The following is a 26572-nucleotide window of genomic DNA, read 5'->3' on the forward strand; positions in this document are numbered from 1 at the left end:
CCCACATCCCTCCCTCCACTTCTCCTCCCCCCACCTCCCTCCCTCCCTCCACCTCCTCCTCCCCATCCCTCCACTCCTCCTTCTCCTCACCCTCCTTCCGCTCCTCATTCTCCTCCCCCCACTCTCCCTCCGTCCACTCCTCCTCCCTCCACTTCTCCTCCCCCCACTTCTCCTCCCTCCACCTCCCTCCCTCCACTCCTCCTCCCCCCCACCTCCCTCCCTCTACTCCTCCTCCCCCCACCTCCCTCCCTCTACTCCTCCTCCCCCCACCTCCCTCCCTCTACTCCTCCTCCCCCCACCTCCCTCCCTCCTCCCTCCCCCACCTCCCTCCCTCCTCCCTCCCCCACCTCCCTCCCTCCTCCCTCCCCCACCTCCCTCCCTCCTCCCTCCCCCACCTCCCTCCCTCCTCCCTCCACTCCTCCTCCTCCCCACCTTCCTCCCTCCACTCCTCCTCCTCCCCCACCTCCCTCCACTCCTCCTCCCTCCCCCCCTCCACTCCTCCCCCTCCCTCCTCCCCCTCCCTCCCCCCCTCCACTCCCCCCCCTCCCTCCTCCCCCTCCCTCCCCCCCTCCACCCCCTCCCTCCCCCCCTCCCTCCCCCCCCTCCACTCCTCCCCCTCCATCCCCCCCTCCACTCCTCCCCCTCCATCCCCCCCTCCACTCCTCCCCCTCCCTCCCCCCCTCCACTCCTCCCCCCTCCACTCCTCCCCCTCCCTCCCCCCCTCCCCCTCCCTCCCCCCCTCCACTCCTCCCCCTCCCTCCCCCCCTCCCTCCCCCCCATCCCTCCCCCTCCCTCCCCCCCCTCCCTCCCCCTCCCTCCCCCCCCTCCCTCCCCCTCCCTCCCCCCCTCCACTCCTCCCCCTCCCTCCATCCACTCCTCCCCCTCCACTCCTCCCCCTCCACTCCCCTCCCTCCACTCCTCCTCCCCCCACCTCCCTCCCTCTACTCCTCCTCCCCCCACCTCCCTCCCTCTACTCCTCCTCCCCCCACCTCCCTCCCTCCTCCCTCCCCCACCTCCCTCCCTCCTCCCTCCCCCACCTCCCTCCCTCCTCCCTCCCCCACCTCCCTCCCTCCTCCCTCCCCCACCTCCCTCCCTCCTCCCTCCACTCCTCCTCCTCCCCACCTTCCTCCCTCCACTCCTCCTCCTCCCCCACCTCCCTCCACTCCTCCTCCCTCTCCCCCTCCACTCCTCCCCCTCCACTCCTCCCCCTCCACTCCTCCCCCTCCCCCTCCCTCCCCCCCCTCCACTCCTCCCCCTCCCTCCCCCCCTCCACTCCTCCCCCTCCCTCCCCCCCTCCACTCCTCCCCCTCCACTCCTCCCCCTCCCTCCCCCCCTCCACTCCTCCCCCTCCCTCCCCCCCCTCCACTCCTCCCCCTCCCCCCCCTCCCTCCACTCCTCCCCCTCCCTCCCCCTCCCCCCCCCTCCACTCCCTCCCCCCCCCCTCCCCCCCCCCCTCCCCCCCCCTCCCCCCCCCTCCCCCCCTCCACTCCTCCCCCTCCCTCCCCCCCTCCACTCCTCCCCCTCCACTCCTCCCCCTCCACTCCCCTCCACTCCTCCCCCTCCACTCCCCTCCACTCCTCCCCCTCCACTCCCCTCCACTCCTCCCCCTCCTCCGCCTCTTCCTCTCCCTCCTCCTCACCCTCCCTCCCTGCCCCCAGGCCCCGCCCCCCGCGCGCTGCACTCTGGGACAGCCGCCATGTTCTGATGCCGGAGCCGCCGCCGTCACCAGAGGCCGAGGCTGCGGGGAGAGCGCGAGGCCCGAGAGCCCGGGAGCAGGAGTCAGGACAGGCGGCGGCGGCGGAGGAGGAGGAGGAGGAGGAGGAGGAGGAGGTGGGGGCGGCCTGAGCCTGAGGCTCGGCGGGACTGCGGCCGCCACTCGGAGCGGCGCCATGGCGGCTCGGGACGGGAAGCTGCCGACCGCCGATCGGGTGGTGAAGTGTGAGTAACCCGGGGGGGAGCGGGGTCCCGGTCCCGTCCCCCGGCCCCGGTCCCGTCCCCCGGCCCCGGTCCCGGTCCCCGTCCCCTGTTCCCCGTCCCCGTCCCCCACCCCCGTCCCGTCCCCCACCCCGTCCCGTCCCGTCCCCATCCCCCGTCCCGTCCCCGACCCCCACCCCCACCCCGTCCCGTCCCCCGTCCCCGTCCGGTCCCCGTCCCCCGTCCCCATCCCCGTCCCGCGGCTCCGGGGGACTGTCAGCCACAGACCCAGGCCTCGGGCGCAGCTGGGACTGAGCCGGAGCTGCAGCTCTTTGGGTGCCAGATTACCTCGGACTGTCGAGTCACTGCCCCCCCCCCCCCCCCCACCCACCGGGGTGGTGGTGGAGGAGTTTGTGGGAGGGGTGAGGAAGCGGAGGGAGGGGGGACGGATAGTGAGGCATGGGGGTGTGGTTGGGAAGGGAGATGGAGAGGGGATTGGGGGTGAGGAGGGAGGAGGGTGTGTGATGAAGGGTGAGGGGGTCGGGGTGAGGGGGGAGGAGGGTGTGTGTGATGAAGGGTGAGGGGGTTAGGGTGAGGAGGGTGTGTGATGAAGGGTGAGGGGGTAGGGGTGAGGTAGTTTGGGGTGAGGGGGAGGAGGGTGTGTGTGATGAAGGCTGAAGGGGTAGGGGTGAGGTGGGTATGAATGGGGAGGGTGAGAGGTTTGTTGATGAAGGGGTGTTGGGGATGAGGGGAGGGTGAACTTGGTGGTGAGGTGGTGGGTTACCTCCCATGGTTGAATAGCCCTTGCAGTTCTTTTAGTTTTGGTTTGGGCGCTGGGCCTTACGAATGTATAGTTTGCAGAAGCCGACAGCTTCAGTGCCACCTGATCTGTGGATTTATTCTCAGGTTCATGCTTTTGTGGCACTTGGGTGAGATCAAAGAATTCACTTGGCCTCAACTCTCAGTATTCCTGACCCCACTACAGGATGGTTTTCTCCAAACTTTTCCCTGCATTGCAACAGTTTCAAGCTCTTTCATTAGTTGTCAAATATATTAGGATGCCCTGAGTCTGTAAAAATTGAGGTATAAATGCTCATTCTTACTTTTTGATTGCTGGCAGCCGTTTAGTTTATTCTGATCACTAAGTAACATTATTCTATTAAGGTAGGTGTGCACAGTGGACTATATAGGACCACAAAATGTTTGTGATGGCTTGACTTCGCCAGAAGCATGCTCATGTCCCAGCCAGAAGATTGCCTACTCCACACAATGCTGGCTAACACTATAGTGCAGTATTGAGGGAGTGTTATATTGTCAGATGTGCCTGTTGTTTGGCTAAACAGTGAAACTGAGGCACAGTTTGTTCCCTTGGTATGATTTAAAAGATCCCATGGCATTATTTGAAGACCCTGTGGTGTTTTATCGATGTCCTGGCCAGCATTTACTCTTATAATCACCAAAAACAGATTGCTCATTAATCTTACTTTGTTTGTGGAGCCTTGATGTGTGCAAACTTGGCTGCTGTGCTCACCTACATTACAGCAGTGACTACATGTCAGATGTACCTCATTGGCATGTCCTGATGTGAAAGCTACTGTATTAATGTATGTAAATGCTTTATTTAAATTCCTGCTCCCCATTATTTGTGTTGCTAATGATAACAGATCTGGGTGTTCTGATTGAGGTTTTACCCACCATTGAAAGAAAAACAGAAATTATAGCTTTTGCAAACCTCAAATTCACAGAATAAGCCACAGAGGTAGAATTGGGGGAAGCAAGTGTTTTGTCCGGGCTCCTGGTTTGGGTCAGGTTTAATGGTTAGAAATGGTCAATGGTATAGTTGCCGCTTGTCTTGAGACACTGAAGAAAATGATGAAATATGCAGTAGTTGTGTTTAACATGGAGAGATTCTGTTGCAGGCCCATCTGCTTTGGGAATCTGTTTACTTTTAATTCTATAATTATGGTTTGGTGACTTTGCTCCTGTTGTATAACATTTGTAGTGAATTACTTGTGCTGAAGCAGCGCTCTTGTTTACGAAATACCAAACAATCACAATGACCCAGTGCTTGTGGGTAATACAGTCTGATGTGGGACTAGAAAGTTAATGTATTTTCCATATTTTTCAGTTTTGACCAATTCCTTACTTTACAAAGACCAATATTTAGAGGGGATGATAATTGGATGTTTTTTAAAACCAGAGAATACTGGACTTAAAACTTTTCACTTAAAACTTTCCCTGTTTTCTGAAATTGTCACTTCTGCTTTCTGGAGAGGAGCCCCTTTGGTCAAGTGTCCCTCTTGCTAGGCTGAAACTAACTGGATTCAGAACCCGCACTCCCAGAGCAAAACAGATCATGTTGCCTGGAAGATTTCCATGCCAAATCTGTGGTGTGGTTTTCCAGGGTTGGGCAACACTTTGGTTGGTTTGGAGTCAGTCTGTGCTGCTTGATGAGCGGCTACAGGACCTTTCCCAAAAATGACGCTTCAGGCTGAAAGAGCCACATGGGATTGTCTCAGTCCTAGCAGTAAAATTTATAACTCAAATTAAGGGAGTGGCCATTGCTTTTATTCAATATGATCAGGGAGTCGTCTGAAACTTTTTAGTACCTCCCGCTTGTCCTTAGTTTTTGCTACTCTGGTTGAAAGCAGTAAAGACGTTTTTGATTCTGAAAACATCGGTGAATTATCAGAGACATAGTTGAGCGAGGATCTGTAGCTTCAGGAGATATGGGGTGAATATGGAGGGGGAACGATAATACTGAGGATGCCTGATTTAGTTTTTTTCAGAAAAGCAAACTGAAACCCTTTTTATTTCTCAAAATTTAAGTGCAAAGCCAGCATGCCTCAGATACCAATAGTATTGTATTCTGGGAGCAGATGTTTTGCATTATTTTACATAAATGGTCTGTCAGTATTGTTTTTTTCATTTCGTGCATACGAAACACAGGCCTCAGTTTTTGAATATTGGAGAAACAAGTATTTCACATAAACAAGTTTATCACGTGCAAACTGTGCTTAAACATGAAGTGGGCAGCTTATAATTACTGAAAACGGAGGCAGATGAGCCATTGGATATTGTTCACATAGTTCAGTATTTTTTCCTGAATTTCACTCAAGTACTTTATCATAAATTTTTACTTTGCTGTGCTCTCTGAATCAGTTCATATTTATACTCGTGTGATTTTCTTTTAAATAATTCAACATATTTCTCTTGTTTGTGTCACCAAAGTCATTCAAATTAGCCACAGGCCAGCAGCAAGAAATGTAGCTAGCCGTTGAAGTTCACTTCAATAAGCCACAAAGGCCAGACATTCCCAAGTCTGATTCTAGCTCTGCTGAGTTAGCTGATCTTGGCTAGGGCAGCAGGTGAGGTGCTACTATTAGCTTCAACATCCCTGTGCCAGGCGGGAGGGGGGGTGGTGGGGTGGAGTGGAGGAGGAGGAGGGATGAGGCAGAGTTCCAGCTTCTTGAGACTGTCTAGAGACCCTACTGGAAAATGTGTGTTATAACAGGATTCAGCTTTGCTGTGATCAAGTCGCTTTGCTAACACTCACCATCCATGATCAGAGGGTGCCCAGCGCCTGTGGAAGAGTATCCAAATGAGTACCATCAGCTTCACAGGGAATTTTAATTACTATTTTAAAAAAAATTATTGCATGTAGGGAGAAGTGGACCCATTTTGTCTGTCAAACAAACATGCATCTTCTTCAACCTAAAACTAAACTGACCTGTTGTTCAAGGCATTATTGTTTGTGGGATCTTGTGTGTCATATGCAAATTCTTGAAAGAATGAAAAGAAAATTAAATTGCTCACACCTTTTGGGGAAAGATAAGGTTGCCCGCTTTTCTGTGGCTTACTGGCAAAAGGTTTGTAGCATGATAGGATCATTACAAAGAACAATAACATGTATGAAGTTGACCATAACATTGTGACTTAGAATACTTTCTGCAATATGGTTATCTGAAGACTTAATTTTCTTCAAACCTTGGATTTGTTTTGATACTTCCCTTCTGAGAGCAGTAGATCATTCAGTTGAAGGGAGTGCAACAACGACTTGGAAAAGGCTGTACCTCTTAAAGTTATAAGAGGGTTTCTTTGTTTCTTCCAATTATTTGAAAATTGGCTCAAAATTGAATTATTCAACTGTTAATTTATTGTTAACAGCTTTAGTTCAGAGTGACAGAATAAGTTAGAGATGGGAAAATGATTTGAGTTGTTTTTCAAAACATAGACTAAGCTGCAATAGAATTCTGAAAGATAAACATTACACCATGACAGAAGATAATTACAGACAACAAAGCATTCTTTGTTTATACCTTGTTGAAGCATATAATTAATACAGCTCTATGGGGAAGGGTTCACAGTTTGCAGGGAAAAATAGAGAATCGTGGAACTTCAGATTAGGCAGGGGTTTGGGAAAGAACCTTCCTGCTTGGATAAGGCACTTTCTCCAGTGAGTAGCATTGTGGTTTGGAAGATCATCTTGCCCTCACAGTTTAGTGCTGCCTTGATAACTCGTTATTGTCTCCTTTATACTTTCCAGGTCTCTTGCAGAGAATAGTTTTGTTAGGAAAGTAATTTGTCAACAGGCCCACAATCTCTCATACCAACAGATCATAAATTTCCAAAATGGTTGGTAGATGTAAAAATGGTTGCATGATTTAAAAAAAAACTTTAAAAATAAGTAATTAAGTAATTAAATGTGGGTGGTCCAAATTGCAAGAGTCCTTCTGCTTCATACTCCAAATAAAGATTTCTTTCCATTTCCTTCAGTTTCTAGTGTGACTGCATGTGCTAGTGTGGGTCAGGTGTTCAACACTATTACCTGATCTTAGCTTCTAGAGTAGTTAGGCCCAGGGACTGGAGAAGGCCCTTCATACTGGTGGTCATGTTGACTGGTCGTTGTCTTGCATGTTCCATGGATTTGTTGGAAGACTGAGATGGTTTGTGCTGAGTAAATGGAGTGCAGACTGTTTCAGGTGGAGGTCATATGCCCATTGTTCTGATGGGCATATATCCTACATGTGCCTCAGCTGTAAGCATGTTGTGTGTAGGACTGCACTTGTCAGCTTCACATTGTTAAATAATGCCCACTGGCTGGGGCACTAACTCCAGAAAATTCATAGAATTACAACACCGAATCAGGCCATACCAGGAAGATCTTTCCTCTTTTGGGGAGACAAGAACTAGCGGACACTACCAATAAGAAGTGATGTGAGGAGAAGTTTTTTCTGAGGGTTGTTTGTCTGGGATTCTCTTTCCCAGAAAGCAGTGGAGGCTGGGTCATTGAATTATTCAAGGCAGAGTTAGGTAGATTTTTGATAGACAAGGGAGTCAGGGTTATGGTGGGCACAAGAAAGTGGAGTTGAGACCACAGCCAGATCAGCCATGACTTTATCGAATGGCGAAGCGTGCTTGAAGGGCCGAATGGCCTACTGCTGCTCCCAAGTCTGATGTTCCATTCAGCCTTCATTCAGTTCATGCTGGCATTAATGCTCCATTGAGCCTCCTCTCATCCTTCCTCATCTAACTTTATCATTATAATCCTTTCTTCCTGTCTTTCTTGTATGCCTTCTCCAGCTTCCTCTTTAGTTAACCCAAATGATTTGCCTCCCTGTGGAAGCGGGTTCCACATTCCCACCATTCTCTGGGTAAAGAAGTTTCTTCTGATTTTCTTGTTTGGCTTCTCACTGACTGTCTTCTGTTGATGGCTTCTATTTTGCTCTGCTCCACATATGGCGAAACACTATCTATCAAAACTTTCATAACTTTACAGACTTTTATTAGTTGCCCTTCAACCTGCTCTTTTCAAGAGGAAAGCCCTTCTGGACAGGTATTGTCCTTGTAACTCTTTTTTGCACCCTCTCCAGTGCCTTGATATCCTTTCCATAATGTGGAAACCAGAATTGTACGTAGCACTCCAAGGTTCGAAACAAGTTTAGCATTACTTCTCTACTTCTCAGTTCTGTCTCTTTAGAAATAAACCCTTGTGCTTGGTTTACTTTTTTAATGGCCTTCCTAATATGTAACAACTTTTTGTGCTTTTTATGTATTTAACTCCCAGACCCTTTGCTCCTCATTTAGATTTTTACTTTCCAACTAATGTAACCTCCTTATTTACAAAATGTACTACCTAACATTTACCCAAGCTCATTTAATTCCTAAATGAATTTCAATATTCTGTAATTTTTCTTCCTGTAATGCGCTCTGTTCCTCCTCAATGCAGACCACCATGCTCAATTTAGTGTCATCCACAAATTTAGAAATTGTTTCCGATTCTAAAATATTAATAAAAGTCGTGGACAGCAGTGGTCTAAGTACTGATTCTTGTGTGATCACACTGCCAAGCCTTTACTCCTGCTCTCGGCTTTCTGTCTTGCAGCTAGTTCACAATCCATTTTGCTAATTGTCCCCTGAGTCCATATGCACTGATCTTATTCATTAGTCTATTATATGGTACCTTCCTGAAGACCTTTTGGAAATGTTATACATCTCCTGAATTGTCCTTTTCTACTCCTTCTGTTGCCCCTTCAAGGAATTTAGTGAGGTTTCCCTTTTGCAATCCATGTTAACTATTCGTTATTATTTTTGGTTTCTGGATGTTTTCTTGTTTTCCCCCTTAATAGGGATTCTATTATTTCTCCTGATACCAGTGTTGTGTGGTAGTTCGCTGGGTGTGTTTACTTTCCCTTCTCAAAAGTAGTTATAATATTAGTTACCCACCAGCCCTCTGGTACTACACTTTTTTCAAATGAATTATTAAATATGCATCATAGTGCCTTTGCTTTCTCTTCCTTAGTTTCTTTTAGAATGCGTGGAGTGGAAGGATGTGCAGAGTGTGAGAGAAGCACCCATTTGGAGACTGTTAACAATCAGATTTGTACAGTTGAGTTCAATGGAAATATTGAGGAGAGGTAAAGAGAAGAATCCTTTCCATGAATGATTAAAACCAAAACTATTTAAATATCTCACCATCTGTAAAGTGAAATTTCACCTTCAGGAAACTCTTCATATCGGTTCCATCTCTATCAGCATCTATCTACCGATGAATACTGATCATTTCTGATTAAGGATTAGCTTAATTTTCTGAGCTCACTTCACTGGTAATCCCAACCTTGTGACCCAGCTAGTTGGGGCATAAATTGGCCTTATTTTGTCATGTGTGAGAGGAGCAGGTTCATGCAAGTCACGGACATGGAAGAGTTGCAACCTTGGTCTTTAAACTTACTGGAATGCTTGAGTAAATTCAGCTCAAACAAAACCCCATCCCACAGTCAAGTGGCAGGAAAATGGTGGCAAACATTATGGTGTTTTCATAACTTCTGACTTGCCCCATGATGACAGTGAGAGATTAAATCTACCTGTTTAACTTTCCACATTCAGTAATTTAAAATTCTGATGTTTTGGGTTCTGTAACAGCGAAATGTATCAGTATTTGGGATGATTTTAAAGGGCACGTGACCGAATCCCTTTAATTTTATGCCTCGTCCTATAGTGGGCAGCTTTAATGAGAGGCCATTACTCAGAAAACTTATGAAAATGGTAGTTTTGTCCTGATGTTTATAGGTGGTATGAAAGAATTTTTGTTTACCTGGCAACTTCCTATGCCCTCAAAGTTTTAACTGGTTTGCTTTTTGAAATGAGGTCAGTGATTTTTAAGAAAGTGTGGCAGCCCATTTACAAAGGGTCCCACAAACAACCAATGAGATGAATGATCAGTTAGTCCTTTTTTTGATTCTGTTAGCTGAGGGAAGAGTGTTCACCAGGATACTGGCAGAACCCCGTGCTCAAGGTGCTTGAACCCACAGTCTCTCTAATCAGTGGAGAGTACTGAATTAAGCCCACTTGTAAGGGAGCATTGTGTATTTTGGATGCTTATGGTATTTCAGCCCTTTACACCTTATAGCTGATGGACTGCATTATGCCTGGGTCTCAGAAAAGCATAAAATAGCCCAGGCTGCATTGATTTGATTGGTTAAAATGCTGAGCTGATAACAATTCTTTTAAATTCCAGGTCTTTAGTCGTAGTGTTGTGAGATTTGAGATGTTTTATCTTTTAAGTTCTGCTTTCCATACTCCTGTTATTATAAATGCTGCAACCTTTTTTCTGACCTGTTCTTTTGCTGTTGCCCAGAGTATGATTCACTCATGTCATTTAAGCAGGTACGCTCTCCTAATTGCTCCTGGGGCAAATCACTCAATCTGTCCTAGGTTTAGTGGGTGGGAGGCGGGTTAAATGTTGTGCCGTTAGACACTGATGTTGCTAGATAAAGCACAGTGGTGGGCATGAAAATTTTTTGTTTTCTGACTACTTGAATTTTAAAAAACACCCACTTACAATTTTAGATGCTGCCAAATTGTAGGTAGTGCCTGGAGGGAGCACTTTTGAGCTATATGACACCATACTTAAAGCACTGGATTATGTAATTTCTTGTTTGCAGTGTTACTGGGGGAGCAATTTGAGGCAGTGAATAAAGAACATTAATATTGGGGGATATGCATTTTTTTAATGTATTGGTTGCAGCAGGAGTGAGCTTAGCCTTTCTGCCCACTTGAGCCCCAATGGTGTGTGGAGAAGTTTACGTGTTGGTGCTCCCAGTCAGCTCCATTTCTATTTCTCTTATTACATGGACTTGCTACCTTGAATTTGGCAGGACTGGCAGCCTGCCAAAGGCATTCTGTCACCATGCTGCTCACCCATTGGTGGTTACATCCTAATTTCACCAAAATTAAAGCAGTACTGAGAGCAGACTTTCCAAGCTGCCTGTACAGCCATGCTCACATGGACACCTTACAGAAGAACGCAACAACTGCTGGCTTCCGTTTGTTTGAATCACTTGCCAGATAAGGCAAAGAAAATATTTTGGATTGAGATTGCATTGAAACTTAAATACTAACTTTGGGTTAAAGCTGCCTCTCAGGCTCATTACCTGAATGTTACAATTCCACAGAGTTTTAATCTTGCTTCATAGTTTTTTAATTCATTCACGGGATGTGGGCGTCGCTGGCTAGGCCATGTTTATTGTGCGTCCCTAATTGCCCTTGAGAAGGTGGTGGTGAGCTGCTTCTTGAACTGCTGCATCCCATGTAGCGTAGGTACACCCACAGTGCTGTTAGGGAGAGAGTGTCAGAGTTTTGACCTACTGACAGTGAAGAAACGGCAGTATATTTCCAAGTCAGGGTTGTGAGTGCCTTGGAGGTGGTGATGTTCCCATGCGTTTGCTGCCATTGTTCTTTTACTTGGTAGAGGTCACAGGTTTGGAAGGTGTTGTCGAAGGAGCCTTGATGAGTTCATGAAGTGCATCTTGTAGGTGGTACATACTGCTGCTATTGTGTGTTGGTGGTGGAGGGAGTGAATGTTTGTGGATGTGGTGCCAATCTGGTGGGCTGCTTTGTCCTGGATGGTGTGACGCTTCTTGAGTGTTGTGGGAGCTGCACTCATCCAGGCAAGTGGAAAGTATTCCATCACATTCGTGACTTGTGGCTTGTGGATGGTAGACAGGCTTTGGGGAGTCAGGGGGTGAGTTACTCCCTGCAGGATTCCTAATCTCTGACCTGCTCTTGTAGGCACAGTATTTATATGACTAGTCCAGTTCAGTTTCTGGTCAGTGATAGCCCTAGGCTGTTGTTAGTCTCAAAATACTACTAAATATAATTCATAGTGTGTGGTTTGGTAGGTTTTTCCTTTACAGTGGGAGGAGGGGAATATTCAGTAATTAAACTATGCGCCGACAACTTAAGCACCATGGCAACAGTTAGATGTTTAGCCTTTTCTGGTGTGCAACTTTGCATTTCTGTTGTTGAGACAAATAACTCAGCGAGAACATCACAGCCTGTGCCTCGATCTGTCCTAACCTGATGTCCACACGTGCACCCACTTTCTAGGAGAGGCTAGTAAATAGCAATCAATAGTGGGAGCCTTGCCCTATTCTGACCCTTTAGATTTTGCACTAGATATTCTCTTGGGTGCAGCATCATGAATCACTCAACAGAAATTGCATCTCCTATGATCTCAGTTGATGTTTATTGCCTGCTATCTAGTTAAACAATAGTGACCCAGAGATTATAACATTTTTAGTCGTAGAATCCTTATTTTCCTGCACATGTTGGCAGTTGTACTTTTGCCTGTCTCATCACAGGCATTCTCTTGCCTTTGGGAAAGATGGACTGAAAAGCAATCGACAAGACGATTGTATACCAGCAAACTGGTTTATTTTACGTGAATCAAAAAGTACGAGACCCATCCATGAAAGTAATAACACATTCAACTGATGCCTCTGGGAAAACAGGACTTTCAGGGAGGCTAACCTTGAGCTTACTGGTCCTTAACAGAATGGTAAATGGTTGTTTACTATTGTAATGCCTTAATTGGGTAGGGGTAAGAATCTTATAAGAATTTAACAGGACTGAGGGGTGGTGGTTTGGTCCACCAAGCTGTCAGTCAAAATAATCACCTTGATTGAAATGTTTCCCTTTTGAGATAGGAGCAGCTGACATCCAGATGTTTAAATTAAAGCTCCAGCCGGACACATTGAATAGCCCAGTGCATGACTGTTAGGTGCAGTGGGAAAATCATTATAACAATTACGTGAAATACATAAAATAATGATGAATAATTCCTGTTGTTAGAAATTCCCAAATACTTATCAGCAGTTTGGCTTCAAGTATGCTTTATTTAAACAAGGTGTCTTTAACATTATAAAAAACACTACAACTGAAAAAAAAATCTGCACAAGGAAGATCCAAAAAATTGCAGTGGTGTTTCCCTCCATTATGACATACAATGGAGATTCCTTCGTTCTGAAGCTACCAAAATTAATTGCACTTAACAACGCACAGGTCTCAGCATGTTGCTGAAGCGCATTTTATACTAATTGTTGTTTTGGTTCCCATTTGTTGAAGGTAAAACTTACTAGTGAGCGACTAAATGTTTAAATATTTTGGGCCTTGGAAAAAGTGGGGATCCCTCAATTTTTATTTAAACTACTTTAAAAAGAATTGTGCCAACCATTTGTGTGTGGGTTTTGGTTACTTTTTTTCCCCTTTGGAAGCATGGACTTTAGCTACAATAGGGTCCCATGGACACCTGGAAAGCCCCCTTTATAGAATTTAACAGCACAGAAGGAAGCCATTTCATCTATTGCACACTCAGAAAGAGCCATCTACTTAGTCCCTTTCCTTTTTTCATAGTTTTTCACTTTCCTTTTTCAAATTCTTAGTGATTCTGCTTCCACAATTTTCATTGAGCACTAGTACACTTTAGCCAGAGAGTGGTGAATCTATGAAATTCATTGCCACAGAAGGCTGTGGAGGCCAGGTTATTAAGTGTGTTTAAGACCGAGATAGATAGGTTCTTGATTGGTAAGGGGATCAAAGGTTACGGGGAGAAGGCAGGAGAATGGGGTTAAGAAACTTATCAGCCATGATTGAATGGCAGAACAGACTCGATGGGCTGAATGGCCTAATTTCTGCTCCTATGTCTTATAGTCTACACTGTTCTTTGCCCTTCAATCAATTTTCTATCTGTGCTCCGGATACCCCTTAATATCATCTGCCTTAATTTTGTCAATAGGCCTTCTCTGTGGCACAATATCAACTCTCGTTGAATATCTGCACACAATACCTCATTAATTTCTTTAAAAGTTAACTTGCCTTTTATAAATGTGTGCTGGCTGTCCTTGATTAAATCATGTCTTTCTAAGTATTAATTTTGTCTTTATATTATGGTCTCTGGAAACCTATCTTTTACTGCTCTTGGGCTACCTAGTTTATAGTTTCTCAGCTTATCCCTTTCTCCATTGAGCAAATGGAATGCTTTGGCAGGTTTCTAATCCTGTGGTGTAACTTTCAATCATCCTTGGTTAATTAATGACTAGTCAGCAAACCAACTATTTTCTCTCCTCCTTCCCTCAACAATCTAGGTTGAATTCTACCAAATTTTTCTGTACTTATCTACAATTAATCTGGCTAATTACTCAACTTCATCCTTTTGTATCTTTCATTCCTACTCCCACAAACTTCTCTGAAACTTGGAAGCATTGTGAGCTGTGAGGACGATAGCATAGTAATTCAAAAGGATATGGGCGGGCAAGTGGCAGATGAAATCTAATGCAGCAAAGTGTGAAGTCATTCATTTGGTAGAAAAAAATGCAAAGAGACTATATAAAGTAAAGAGTACAATTCTAAAGGGGCTGCAGGAGCAGAGGAACCTGGGTATTTCTGTGCACAAGTTGTTGAAGATGGCAGGACAGGGTTAGAACGCAGTTAATAAAGCATACAGTATCCTAGGCTTTATTAATAGCGGCATAGAGTACAAAAGCAAGGAAGTTATGTTGAACTTGTAAGGAACACTGGTTCAACCTCAACTATATTGCAGCAGTTCTGGGTGCTAAACTTTATGAAAGATGTGAAGAAGTTAGAGCCTAGAAAAGATTCACAAGAATGTGAAGAAGGGGTGTGGAATTTCATTTACATAGATTGGAGAAGTTGGGAGTGCCCTCCTTTGGGGTAGAAGGCTGAGAGGAGATTTGTTGGAGGTATTCACGATCGTGAGGGGGTCTGGATGGATTAGGTAGGAGTCAGAAATGTTCCTATTGGTGGAAGGTTCGAGAACCAGAGGACATAGATTTAATGGTAACATGAGGAAAAACTTTCTCACAGTGAGTGGTTGGTTTTGGAATGCACTGCCCGAGAGTGTGGTGGAGGCAGGTTCAATTGAGGTATTAGACTGTTATTTGAAAAGGAAGAATGTGCATAATTACAAGGAGAAGGCAGGGGAGTGGAACTAGGTGAACTGTTCCAAAGGAGAACTGGGGCAGATATGATGGAGCAAATCGCAGTCCCTTTTGCTGTCACAATTGTGTGAAATGTTAGAGGTTAGACAGTGACATTCGGTAGGCTGTTGTACCATGGGGCTCTCGAGCTGAGCATGGTACTGTTGCCACCTGAAGTTTGTATCTGTGCACATGCACTTACTTCTCTCTTTCAAAAGCAAAAATACTGCCCAGTTGGGATCATTGAGTTGGAGTTAACAAATTACCTCAGTGACCCTGGAGTGTGGGAAGGGGCAAATCAACCATGGCTCATGTTTCTGATTATTATCCAATTCATGTCATTTAAAGACTTTTAAACCAGGCTTTGGATCAAGCATGTTTTATTTTTAGCTTCCTCCTTCCTTTAAGACCTGATCCTGCTGCGGATACAAGGGTTACAGCAGTAACCTAGCTAGCAGATGAAGTGTTACAGTAGCAGCTTATTGCAGTCGCTACATAGATTGGACTGGAAGGTTAGCCATTGGGAAATATGTCTCCTGACAAACCATACAAGCAAACTGAAAATACAGTTATTTGCTGACAATGTATAGACTGAACTGGAAGAATGTCATTTTTATAATAAACTGGTAGTATAACCATTTAAATATTCAGACGTTGCAGATACTTTCCACCCCACTTTTTAAGGGAAGAGTCTTCTGATCTTTTTTAAGGGTTAATTATTGTGCTTATTAAGGTGAACATGTCAACACTGAGGAAAGAAATATTGTAAATATTAATATTTTGCATCATTGGTTTATTCCACCATGGGGATTCCCCGGTCTGTTTCTGAATTAAATGTAATAATAGATGCAGCCACTTCTACTTTGCTTCAACAATGCTTGTAGGGCACTTCTGCGCTATGGGCCTTTGCCCATTAGGACCTGGGGATAGGGCAGGGAAGTGGGACTGGTTTAGTTGCTCTTTCAGAGAGGTGGCACAGACACAACAAGCCTGGTGCCCTTTTTCTGTACTGCAACCATTCTGTGATTCAACATATAGCAGTTACTTTCAACACCCCCTCATTCATTTTGGTTTTATTTTGAACCCACAAGCGTAAAGCGTTTGCCTACTCCATTGTGCCAATTCCTTTGACAAATGTTTAAAACAATGCCTTGGTAATCTGTAGGAGTGATCGAATGGCCACTCTGTCCTTGGATTGTGCAAGGGAAAATCACCCAGGCTTCCTGCTCCTGATAACTATCCAATTTGTGTAGTTTAAAGAGTCCTAGGTTGGTGTAGGATTGGTGTGTTGTAATTGGGTTAGCTAGAGAGAGAAAGTCATCCAGAGTTCCTTTGTTGCTTTATCACTATCCAGTGATCTTTCTTGAAGAGGGAGAACAGTTACTAACCTGCTCAGACTAGTTGACTGAAATTATGTGCTGAATGGACCATTGTGCACAAGCTCTGGTGCTTGAGGAGTTATCCCCAGCATACCAACAACTAAGGAAAGAATCCTGAATGCAGCACATTTAAACATGAACTCTTCGTCAGTATTTCTAGTGAATATTCAAAATGGATCTTCAAGGGAGATGGTTGTATCAGCAAACTCAAGAGAGAGAGATTGTTAATACGTAGGATAAGATTAACAGGGGTTTAATGAGGGGTGTGGTGGGATATGATGTTTTCTTGACTGACTGGACCTATTGACGTGTTGTTTTCTGAGCTTGTACATGGGCAGTTCTTCCACAGCTACAACTTTCTGGACTCTCCCCCACGGTCTGCAATAGACAAAATAAAAAACGAGTGGGGCTGGGGGCTGCATAAATTGTTGGTAAAGATTTGAAGCTAATCCCTGTTTGGCAGGGTGGGCTTCCTTTGAACTTGTCTGGCATCTCTTGGCATGATCTATGTTTCAACTTCAACTAAAATAGAGGAAAGATTCTTTTGGTGTAGATGAGGAATGGAGTAGTAAGGACGCAAAAGCTGTGACAGGCTTCAGACAACCAGAAATACAAGAATGAAGGAATAAAAGTTTGCTAGGATCAGATTTAAGTGCTTTATCATTGGGCTCATTTAATACATTGGTGCCAGTAAACTACAGGAAAACATTTATACTTCAGCAAATACATATTAATGTTTCCTGTGCTTTAGGAATCTCTAGCTTCCTTGACTATTTTTTAATTCATTCATGGGATGTGAGTGTCGCTGATCAGGCCAGCATTTATTGCCCATCCCTAATTGCCCTTGAGAAGGTGGTTGTGAGCTGCCTTCTTGAACCGCTGCAGTCCATGTGGTGTAGGTCCATCCACAGTGCTGTTAGGGAGGGAGTTCCAGGATTTTGATCTTTATCCCAAGCTGCTCTCACCACTAATGACAGACCTTAACTTCTAAGGTTTCACCCTAGTATTTGAGCATATACACCAGAACTATGGCATCACACTTTTCTGAATAGATGTGCCTTGTTGCTGCGTGCCATCTGTCACCCTGCTGTCTTCAATTCCGAAAGACATTGTTAACTAACTGCAACAGTATTAGCATTGTTGCATGTGCTTTTTAGTTGGCTTACACTAACAAGAAAAAGTGTGGTGGTAGTTAGCAAATATTAAAAGTACAGGCAGAATTGAAACATTCGATGGCCTGGAGGCCGCCCCCCCCCGTGATTCCCTCAGTGACCCCAACACCCTCGCCGTGGTTCCCTCAGTGACCCCAGGATTCAGCGCCCTCAATCAGAGAGGATATCTCAAAACAAAAACAGAATTACCTGGAAAAACTCAGCAGTTTGATATCTCAAATTCAGTTTGCAGTCTCAACACAATCTTGCAAAGATAAAATCTGGATGCTTCATTTCAAGTAGACATATAGTAGGAAGATTACGTCCTTAGTCTTCACTGAAACTTTAGTGATAACACTGGGTATGATTTATACTGGTATGATTTGAGCAATACGTGGTGGAGATTTTTAGGCTTGTGCAAGTGATCACTGATAGGATATGTGGTCACTGATGACAGATATCTTGTCCAGGCTCTTAATTTGTGATTTTTTCCCTTTTAAAAGCACGATTTGTAGTTGTTAACATGCACGAAGTCAAACTTGCATTATCTTCATCCTGACCTTAGTCTTTCCTTGGCATCCGAAGTAGGTTAGGACAGCTGCAGTGTGAAATTCAGCTCAGCCAGGGACAGAATAAAATGACCCCTTGAAGATACCGGCAGCTCAGACATTTACTTTTGCTAGCGTCTTTGTTCTGCTGGAGTAAAAGGCGATTTGATTGAAATACAAGTTCCTGAGGAGTCTTGACAGGATGGATGTGGAGAGGATGTTTCCTCTTGTGGAAAAATGTAGAACTAGGGTCGCCTGTTTAAGGTGAAGGTGAGGCGAATTTTTTTCTGAGGGTCATGAGTCTTTGGAACTCGCTGCCTGAAGAGTTGGTGGAAGCAGAGTCTTTGAATATTTTTAAGACAGAGGTGTTTCTTGGTAAGCAAGTGGATGATAGGTATCAGGGGTAGGCGGGATGCAGTTTTGAGGTTACTATCATGATCTTATTGAATGGTGGAGCAGGCTTGAGGGGCCGAATGACCTAATGCTCCTTGTTCATATGTTCGTATATCCTGAGACAGAAGTAAACCAGCCACTGGAGGCATTGCCTGTCTAGGGAGCTTGTGGGTTGGAGAGACCAAACGTAAACTGGACGATCGCTTTGCAGAACACCTGCGGTCTGTCCGCAAGAAAGATCCAAACCTCCCTGTCGCTTGCCATTTTAACACTCCACCCTGCTCTCTTGCCCACATGTCTGTCCTTGGCCTGCTGCATTGTTCCAGTGAAGCCCAACGCAAACTGGGGAACAGCACCTCATATTCCGACTAGGCACTTTACAGCCTTCCAGATTGAATATTGAATTCAACAACTTTAGATCTTGAACTCCCTCCTCCATCCCCACACCCTTTCCGATTCTTCCCCTTCCTTTTGTTTTTTCCAATAATTTATATAGATTTTTCTTTCCCCACCTATTTCCATTATTTTTAAATCTATATATTTTATGCCCTGTTAGCCTTTCCACTAGAGCTGTACCTTGCGTGTCCCACCATCCATTCTTAATTAGCACATTCGTTTAGATAATATCACCTCCTTCAACACCTCTTTGTTCTTTTGTCTGTGACATCTTTTGATTATCTGCTCCTATCACTGCTTGCTTGTCCCTACAACCACATCCCCCCCCCACCTTAAACCAGCTTATATTTCACCCAAAACAAAAACAGAATTACCTGGAAAAACTCAGCAGGTCTGGCAGCATCGGCGGAGAAGAAAAGAGAAGAAAAGTTTAATTGTTATATTTCACCCCTCTCCTAATATTCACTCAGTTCTGTTGAAGGGTCACGAGGACTCGAAATGTCAACTCTTCTTCTCCGCCGATGCTGCCAGACCTGCTGAGTTTTTCCAGGTAATTCTGTTTTTGTTTTGGGTTTTAGCATTCCTATTACAACACTGTTATGTGAATGGGAACTGAAGACTTGAGTGTGCTGAAAGCTCTGTTTCGGTTCATAAAGGGTCCAATGTTCACACTCTGCTTAAGCTGGGACTGACTTTATGTAGAACTTACAGCACGAAACCAGACCATTAGGCCCAGTTTGTTAATGCTGCACATGAGCCTCCTCGCATTTCTCTTTATCTCACCCTGTCATCATATCCTTTTATCCCTTTCTCCCTCATGTTTATTTACTTTCTCCTTATATGCATCTATGCATTTCTTCTCAACTGCTCCTTGTGGTAGCAAGTTCAGCATTCTCACCACTCTTTGGGTAAAGAAGTTTCTCCTGAATTCCTTATTGGATTTATTGCTGACTGTCTTGAACTTATTGACTGAAGGATACTAAGCACTAAGACTGAACTTTCCTGAGAGAGGTGGCAATAATAGTGTGAAAATTCATTTAGTAGATGTTGACAGTCTCTCTTGTTTTGAAAGGATCAATATAGTGAATAGCAACATGACAGCATTGCCCTGGTAGCAATTTACATACAGAACTGAAATCCCAGGGACAAGTTGGCACTAGACACATTTAATTTGGACAAGTCAGAGTTTGATAGTGTGCAGTACTGCGTTTCTACTATGTTGTTTTGTGATTTGGACGGGTATAATGTTTAGCAGAACCTTAGACAAAGTGTGGGCTTGAGAGTTAGTTGGCAAGGATTCAATTTGTGACTTTTCTGGAATTGATCGTGCATTGCTGCTTAAACTTGATGTCCTACATATAGCTGTGGTAACTCGGTTCTAATTATATTATACTTTCCTTGCACCTATTGACTGTAGACACTTTTTGGCGTATAGGTTGGGTATTCGTTTTATGAAGAAGCTGATAGTAGCACTGGGTCTTGATGTTTGTCTGCTAGCTATTAATGTCCTTCATGAATAGAGTTTGAACAGTCTCAATACAGTTGCACATGAGCAGCAGAAGCCCAAAGTTCAAACTGTTTTGTAATTCACTGATTTAATACTGTAGGAATGGAAAAGTGTCGAATTGGCGCAGCAGGTTTTCAACTGAAGTATATTTTTGGTAAAGGAGAGGCAGATTTATCCTGCTGTACCTAATCTGAAATGGGAAGCATTACATTTATTAGCACAAAAATCCTGTGACTTGAGCACAAAATGCATAAAACCGTTTTGCCCATTAAAACAGGTTCAAATTGAATTCTACCACCAAATGTTGTGATGGAGGACCAGTGGTGAATATTGTTGGGAGAAACACTTTTCTGCAGTCTTCTGCTGTTCTGCTTGAATTTAAGAAATCATGTACAGGTACAAGCATGGCCTGTTGGATGGATGGATGTGCAGTTTGCCAGCCCATAACTCAAGTATTTCTATGTTGCCTTCCATAGTTCTCAGTAAACTTTCGGTATAGCAAACCTTTTGAAGACTTACATATAAACCTTTAACATGATTAGTATTAGATTTTAGTATAAGTATATGCACTTTAGGCATATTTCAGCATTATCTTCTGGTCAACGTTCATCCCTTAACTAAATACTAGTAACTGGTCATTAATTTCATTTGCAATTTTGTTTTTGATTCGGATTACCTGTTTGATGACAAAACAACAGTGATTGCACACCAAAACAGTTTGCTATGAACTGCTTTGGGACTTCTTGATGTAAAAAATGCTGCAGGTGCTGACGTTGATTAGACACTGGCATGAAGCTCTCCACCTCCTGTATGTACCAGATCCATGCAAAACCAAATCCTCAAGTACCCTCAGCACAAAACGGCTCCAAATTTAGTGCTAAATGTCACCATACCTCCAGAGATCACAAGTGGTTAATGTCGGAAGTGGAAACAAATGCCTCACTGATGGATTGGGTTTGGGTACATTGCTGGAGGATTATAGTGAGTGCGGAAATTCACCCTTTATCTTGTCATTCTATACTTGACAGTGGTACCAAAATAAATTCAATTTCCCAACCTCCCCTCCTCCAGTCAAATATCTCTCACTTTGATGAGTACAAAAATGAAATTCTTTAGCAGGCAGGAGATGTTTGTTCTAAAGATTCCTGCCATTTCGGCTCACCTAACTGGGAAAATGGTTACTGTTGTTTGTGTGACACCCAGAACTCTGTCTACAAATAAGTATCCTTCTAAGTGGGAAGCTCAGGAGCAGCCAGTACCCTTTCAACCTTTGATCAGAGTTCAGGTGGGGGTATGAACTGAGCTGACCTGTATCTGAGTGGTGTGCCATCCCTCGTGTGAGAAATAGCCAGTTCACTGGGTGCTAGAGGACTCCAATTTTCATTTAAATCAATCGCCAGTGGGAGGGAGCCTGAAACTCCAAGGGAGAAAATTGGAGAGGAAAGAAAATTTGCTTCCCATCACTAAAGTGATTGTTCAGAAAATAGCAGTCTTAGGGTTGTGGCCAGTGATTGCGCCAATGTGAGCGTTATGACTTGATTGTCATATAAATGAAGAAAAATGAAGGAATTTTGAATGCAGATAATTTTATGTTGCATACTTTGGACAATTTCAGTGTTTTGTTTTATAGTCAGCGTCCAAAATATTGTATTCATTGAAAAAAAACACCTCTATAAAATATGGAGGTGCCACTAACACTAGCTTAAGATGTTCTTGTAAAAATTTAGGAGAGAAAGATATATTGCATATATCCTAAACTTTACAGCAAATGGAGCTTAGACCAACATCAGGGAGAGATTTTCATTTGTGTATTTGATATTTAGAATTTCCAACAGATTCCTGCCATTCATTTTGGGTGCTAGAATGTCAGGGTAACTTATTTTGTTAGCATCTCTGCTGTTATGCAGAGAATTGGTAGAATCACCTCACCTTCTCCCCAAGATTATTTGTTTTTAGTTTGGAGAAGGTCACAGTTCATAGAGCAGGCTAGCACCAAGATTGGAAAGTACATGTTAGAACACTGGGTGACTCAGGAGCTAGATGGTGACACTGACTGGAGTAAGGAATTCCACTGGGTCAAGAATGAGGCGATATGGGATTGAATGCAAGACATTTAGTATAGAGGGCAGGAGAGACTTGACCGAAGAGGCTGTGGTATTTCCTTCCAAGATTAGTGATTAAGGTAGATATCAATATTCAAGATTATATTGGATAGGTAGATGAAGAAAAAGGGGTTGCCAGGTTTTAGGAACAGGCTGGGTGAATGTAATTGGAACTGTTTACTTGCATGCAGAATAAATACCAACATGGACAGATTGGGCCAAATGGCCTGTTTTGTTTTGTACCTTCTGTGAATTTTTATGTATTTGAAGATCATGAAGAAGAACAAGTTAGACTGAGTGCAGCATGTTTCGAGTTCAACACAGTAAGATCCAAATCAACTCGTAGTTCTGCTTATTCTGAAGTTTACTGATTTGAGGATCCCCCTCTTTAGTTGACTTAGGAATTACATAGCGTGTACAGCACAGAATAAGGCCATTTGGTCCAACCAGGAAGGAAGCTACCTATAGTATTGCGACTGTGGAACTAAGGAAATGCCTGGTTACAAAGTTGTGCAACCAAAAGCATGGTTTTCCCAACATTCCCTATTCTAAAGTGAATACGAGGAGGGCAGTAATCTATATATTGATCATTGTTGCTGCTGTGTAATTGTATATCCTGCAAATAACAGATTTCTGACATCTAAGCAAAGCTAAGCAGCGATCATGTATTAAATTACATGATGAGAATCTGAACCTGTTTCACTCAATTCCATTGATAATAGCGAGAGCAGAAAGTATCCCTCTTGCAATCTACAAACTCAGTTTGAAAATGATGCAACAATGATTGAAGTAAAACTCTGTTCGCATGTTAATGTGCATTGAGGCTGTCGGCTTTGATTCAGGGGAATAAGTTTAAGCAGAGATCTATGGAACAGTCAGGTACCATTGCTAATTTTGTACTGAGGGCGCAGGAAAAGACTAAGTGGGATTTCCATCAATGGTGATGGTATTAGTGGGCTCCTGCCAACTGTGACTGAAACAATGAAAGCAACGAGGGACAAGCCTGGGATTGAACCGCTGACCTGTATAAACTCCATAAGGTGGCTGAGGTAGCACAATCCTCTGAGAGGTCTAAGGTGGGGATAGGTTTCCATAATCCGCTCAGTTGTCTTGCGCTATCCTGATATAAATACGGAGCTCTATTTTAGGTGCTGGTAATTGCTCTGCTTGAACTGTGATCACATGGAGCACGAACAGCCCAGTCACAGGTCTATGCCCTAGAAGGGCAAGTTGTATGTTAAGTCCCTCTTCTACAATGATAGAATCATAAAATGGCTACATGCGCAGAAAGAGGCCATTCAACCCATTCTGTCTGTGCTGTCTCTCTGAGGGAGCAATTCACCTCGTGCCACTCCTCCACCTTCTCCCCAAAGCCCTGCACACATCCTTCTCCGATAATTATTGAGTTCCCTTTTGAGTGCCTCAATTGAACCTGCCTCCACCACGCTCTCAGGCAGTTCATTCCAGATCGCTGCATGAAAATGTTCCTTCTGGATGACGTTTGAATAGTAAGTGGTTTTAGTAACAGGGATCATATCCAGTAATGCTTTAAGTAGTCCAGCCAGATATGGCAATGGATGGTTAAACCAGTTGTTTCCAAAAACATTCAAATCTGCATCCTTTGGACTTAAGGAAGCAGAAATGAGGGGTATGCCAAGGGAAATGATTAGGGTGTGTGGGAGAGATACAGTGTACAGCTTTTTAGTGCCTTGCTTCTGTATTTATCCTTTGTTGCTGGACCTATGTGCTGCATCTCCCAAAAAAGATAGTGTAACTTATTGGAGGCTGTGCTTATCAAAGCAGTTGCTTGCATCTCTTGATTTCACCCTTTTTCCAGGATGAAACTTGTTGGAATGTTCATTCCAACCATAGTAAAACTTGTGTCAAGATTTTGGTTACAGCAGCGCTCAAGTACTTTATATTATAAACATAACCCCAAGATTGTTGATCTGTAACAGAATTCCCAGACATCTGTTTTATATAAAATACTTTTTCTTACTCATTGTCACCTTCTCCCTGTGTTCACTTTCTAGTTCTCTTTAACTGTATTTATATTGGTGTTGGATCGCTGGGAGAATGGCCTTGAGGGAAACAACCTTCATAGCTATGCGCCACCCCCCACCTCTGGTTTTTCTCTACTAGTAACCTGATCTCTAATGGAGCATTGGGAAGGAGCCCTGCTATTTCTGCTGGCACTGGTTATGCTCAGGTCCAGGAAAAGTCAGGCCCTGGAAACTGCTGGATGTACAGTGTTTGGCTCTATTATATGATAATGTGTCATCATTGGCAGGAGTGGCGACCATCTGCTGTTGAAAGTACACTGAATGTAACAAAACCTTTTAACTCCACCCCAGACAAAGCAACATTGCAATAGCCAGTTATTTAATTCTGAACACATCACTTCTGCTAAACAGTTCACATAAGTTGTTGATATTGATCAGCTTTAACAATTTGTGAACACTTCCATAATTACAAGTCAATGCTAACCCACCTACTGACCCCTCAAAGCCTCCACATTACAGGACTGAGGTCCACTGGAATATTCACCACTTCGAATGCAATAACACTTGATAAGCTCACCATCATCCAGGAGAGAGCAGTTCACTTGATTGACACTCCCTGCCACTTCACCCAATATCCACCCCCTTCAACACTGGCGCTTTACGACCTGCAAGATGCACTGCTCTCAACAATGTTACTTCACCAGCAGTTGCTCCCCTGTCCTCTACCACTAAGAAGAACAAGAAACACAAGTTGTGTGAATGCCCATCACTTCCAAGTTCACTTTTATGTGTCTCAGCCTCGTGACTGGGGATGGAAAATAAATGTAACCCTGTCAGTGTCATTCACATTCCAAGAACGAATGTGCAGTCCTTCCATGGTCACACAGCCACCCGCCACTATTTAGTTGAGAAGTTTTTGAAAGTTTTATCCCGCATAAAGTTTAAATGAATGTTTTCATCAATTTGCATATATCTTGAGCTGCTAATACAAACGTAACTTGGTGATGCAGTTAAAATGTTAATGTTTCTGCATCCTTTAATACATTGCTATTTCTCTATCCTTTCCTAAGTATTTGTGTTAGAGTAGTCTTAATTTTTGGCTGTCGTTTGCTTTTTCGAGAAGAGGAGAACTTTCTAATTTTGTTTTCATAATCAATATCTTTCCAACTTGTTAAACACAGGCCACCTTTTCTGTACCTTATAAGGTAGCTGCCTAGATTGGATCGGCAAGATACAGAAACAATGATGATAAACATAAATTTGAAATTTGTACTTTAAAAGAAGCAGAAGTGTGATTAGTTCACTCCTTTATGAATTTTGTTGTCACTGGGGACATCTTTAAGCAGCAGTGAAGCTGTCCTCTTCATTTTAAGTTCTTGTATGCATGAAAAGTTGCACTCGTCTGCGTAACTGATTTCCACATGTTTGTCGTGTTTTAAGGTACATAGTTGTAACACCTAGTTCTTCACCAATGAGTAAACAGTGCTATCTCAAACTCCAGACCTTTAAAATTAAGGCAAGCGAAGCCTGTGGAGCAAGAAGTGAATGCAAGCAGAAAATTTAGTTGCAAGGGTTTCTTGGGCCAAGTAACCCAAGGCTAGAGGGGCACAGTTTGGATACCCAAATCCTAAACTCAGTCATAAAGATTGACTGCCTGGGCGAGGTATTGAAGAACTATGCCCCAGTAGAAGGTAGAGCCTTCAAAAGAGGTAAAAATAGAAAAAAAATGAACTTGTGTGGAAGGCACACTTGATTGTAGGATGTTTGCGCAGGAAAATTCCACAGTAATACGTTGTCAGAAGTTAGACCTTTTTCAAATAGCAATCTAATACTGTGAAAACCTACATTCAGTGCTCGGACTCCTTGGTTGCTTGTGCTGTTTTCCAGCGTTCCCTGTCTTCACACTTGTACTGCATACTTCCTCATAATGACAGTTTTTTCTTCAATACTGTTGCAGATTCAATTCTCTCCTTCCTGTCCCCCCCATCCCCGTTTCCCACCCCCCTCCATCCACCGCAAATCTCTTAACACACGATATCGAACTAAGTTCTTTCCAGTAGTGCAATTAGAAACACTATATCCTAAATGTTATACTATATGGTAAACAACCTGTCTTTTGACTCGTTTGTATTTTTGGCTGCAATGATTGCCTCTCCAGAAGTTGTGATTGATGTGATCCAGCAGCAGGGGTTCCCCAGTAAGGGTATCCTTGATTTCCCCAGGCTGCTTCTTTTGGGATCAGTTTCCTGCATGAGTTTTGCATAATTGGAACTGAAAGGAGGCAACAAGAAAGCTCATTAATGATGGGCTTGAAGTGAAAAAAATGAATAGAGCAGCATCGCATTTGTCATAGCCATAAAGGAAAATGAGGGAGTGTTGCGGTCTGAGGTGTTGTTTTTCAGA

At 44.0% G+C, this 26572-nt stretch overlaps 1 protein-coding gene across 2 annotated transcripts in view; it reads left to right on the forward strand.

Annotated features, from left to right (window-relative positions):
- The first annotated feature begins 1713 nt into the window (after positions 1–1713).
- The window catches only part of LOC121270814 (serine/threonine-protein phosphatase 2B catalytic subunit beta isoform), a 75157-nt gene continuing 50298 nt past the window's right edge, over positions 1714–26572 (forward strand). Inside the window, exon 1 of one of the 2 annotated variants that reach the window (XM_041176269.1) lies at positions 1714–1938. In XM_041176269.1, coding sequence (XP_041032203.1) covers positions 1890–1938 — 49 coding nt within the window. In that variant the 5' untranslated portion in view covers positions 1714–1889. The remainder of the gene's footprint in view (positions 1939–26572) is intronic. The other variant, XM_041176270.1, reaches the window with a different exon arrangement.

The sequence above is a fragment of the Carcharodon carcharias genome, chromosome 28 (genome assembly GCF_017639515.1).
Source record: "Carcharodon carcharias isolate sCarCar2 chromosome 28, sCarCar2.pri, whole genome shotgun sequence".
Taxonomy (NCBI): domain Eukaryota; kingdom Metazoa; phylum Chordata; class Chondrichthyes; order Lamniformes; family Lamnidae; genus Carcharodon; species Carcharodon carcharias.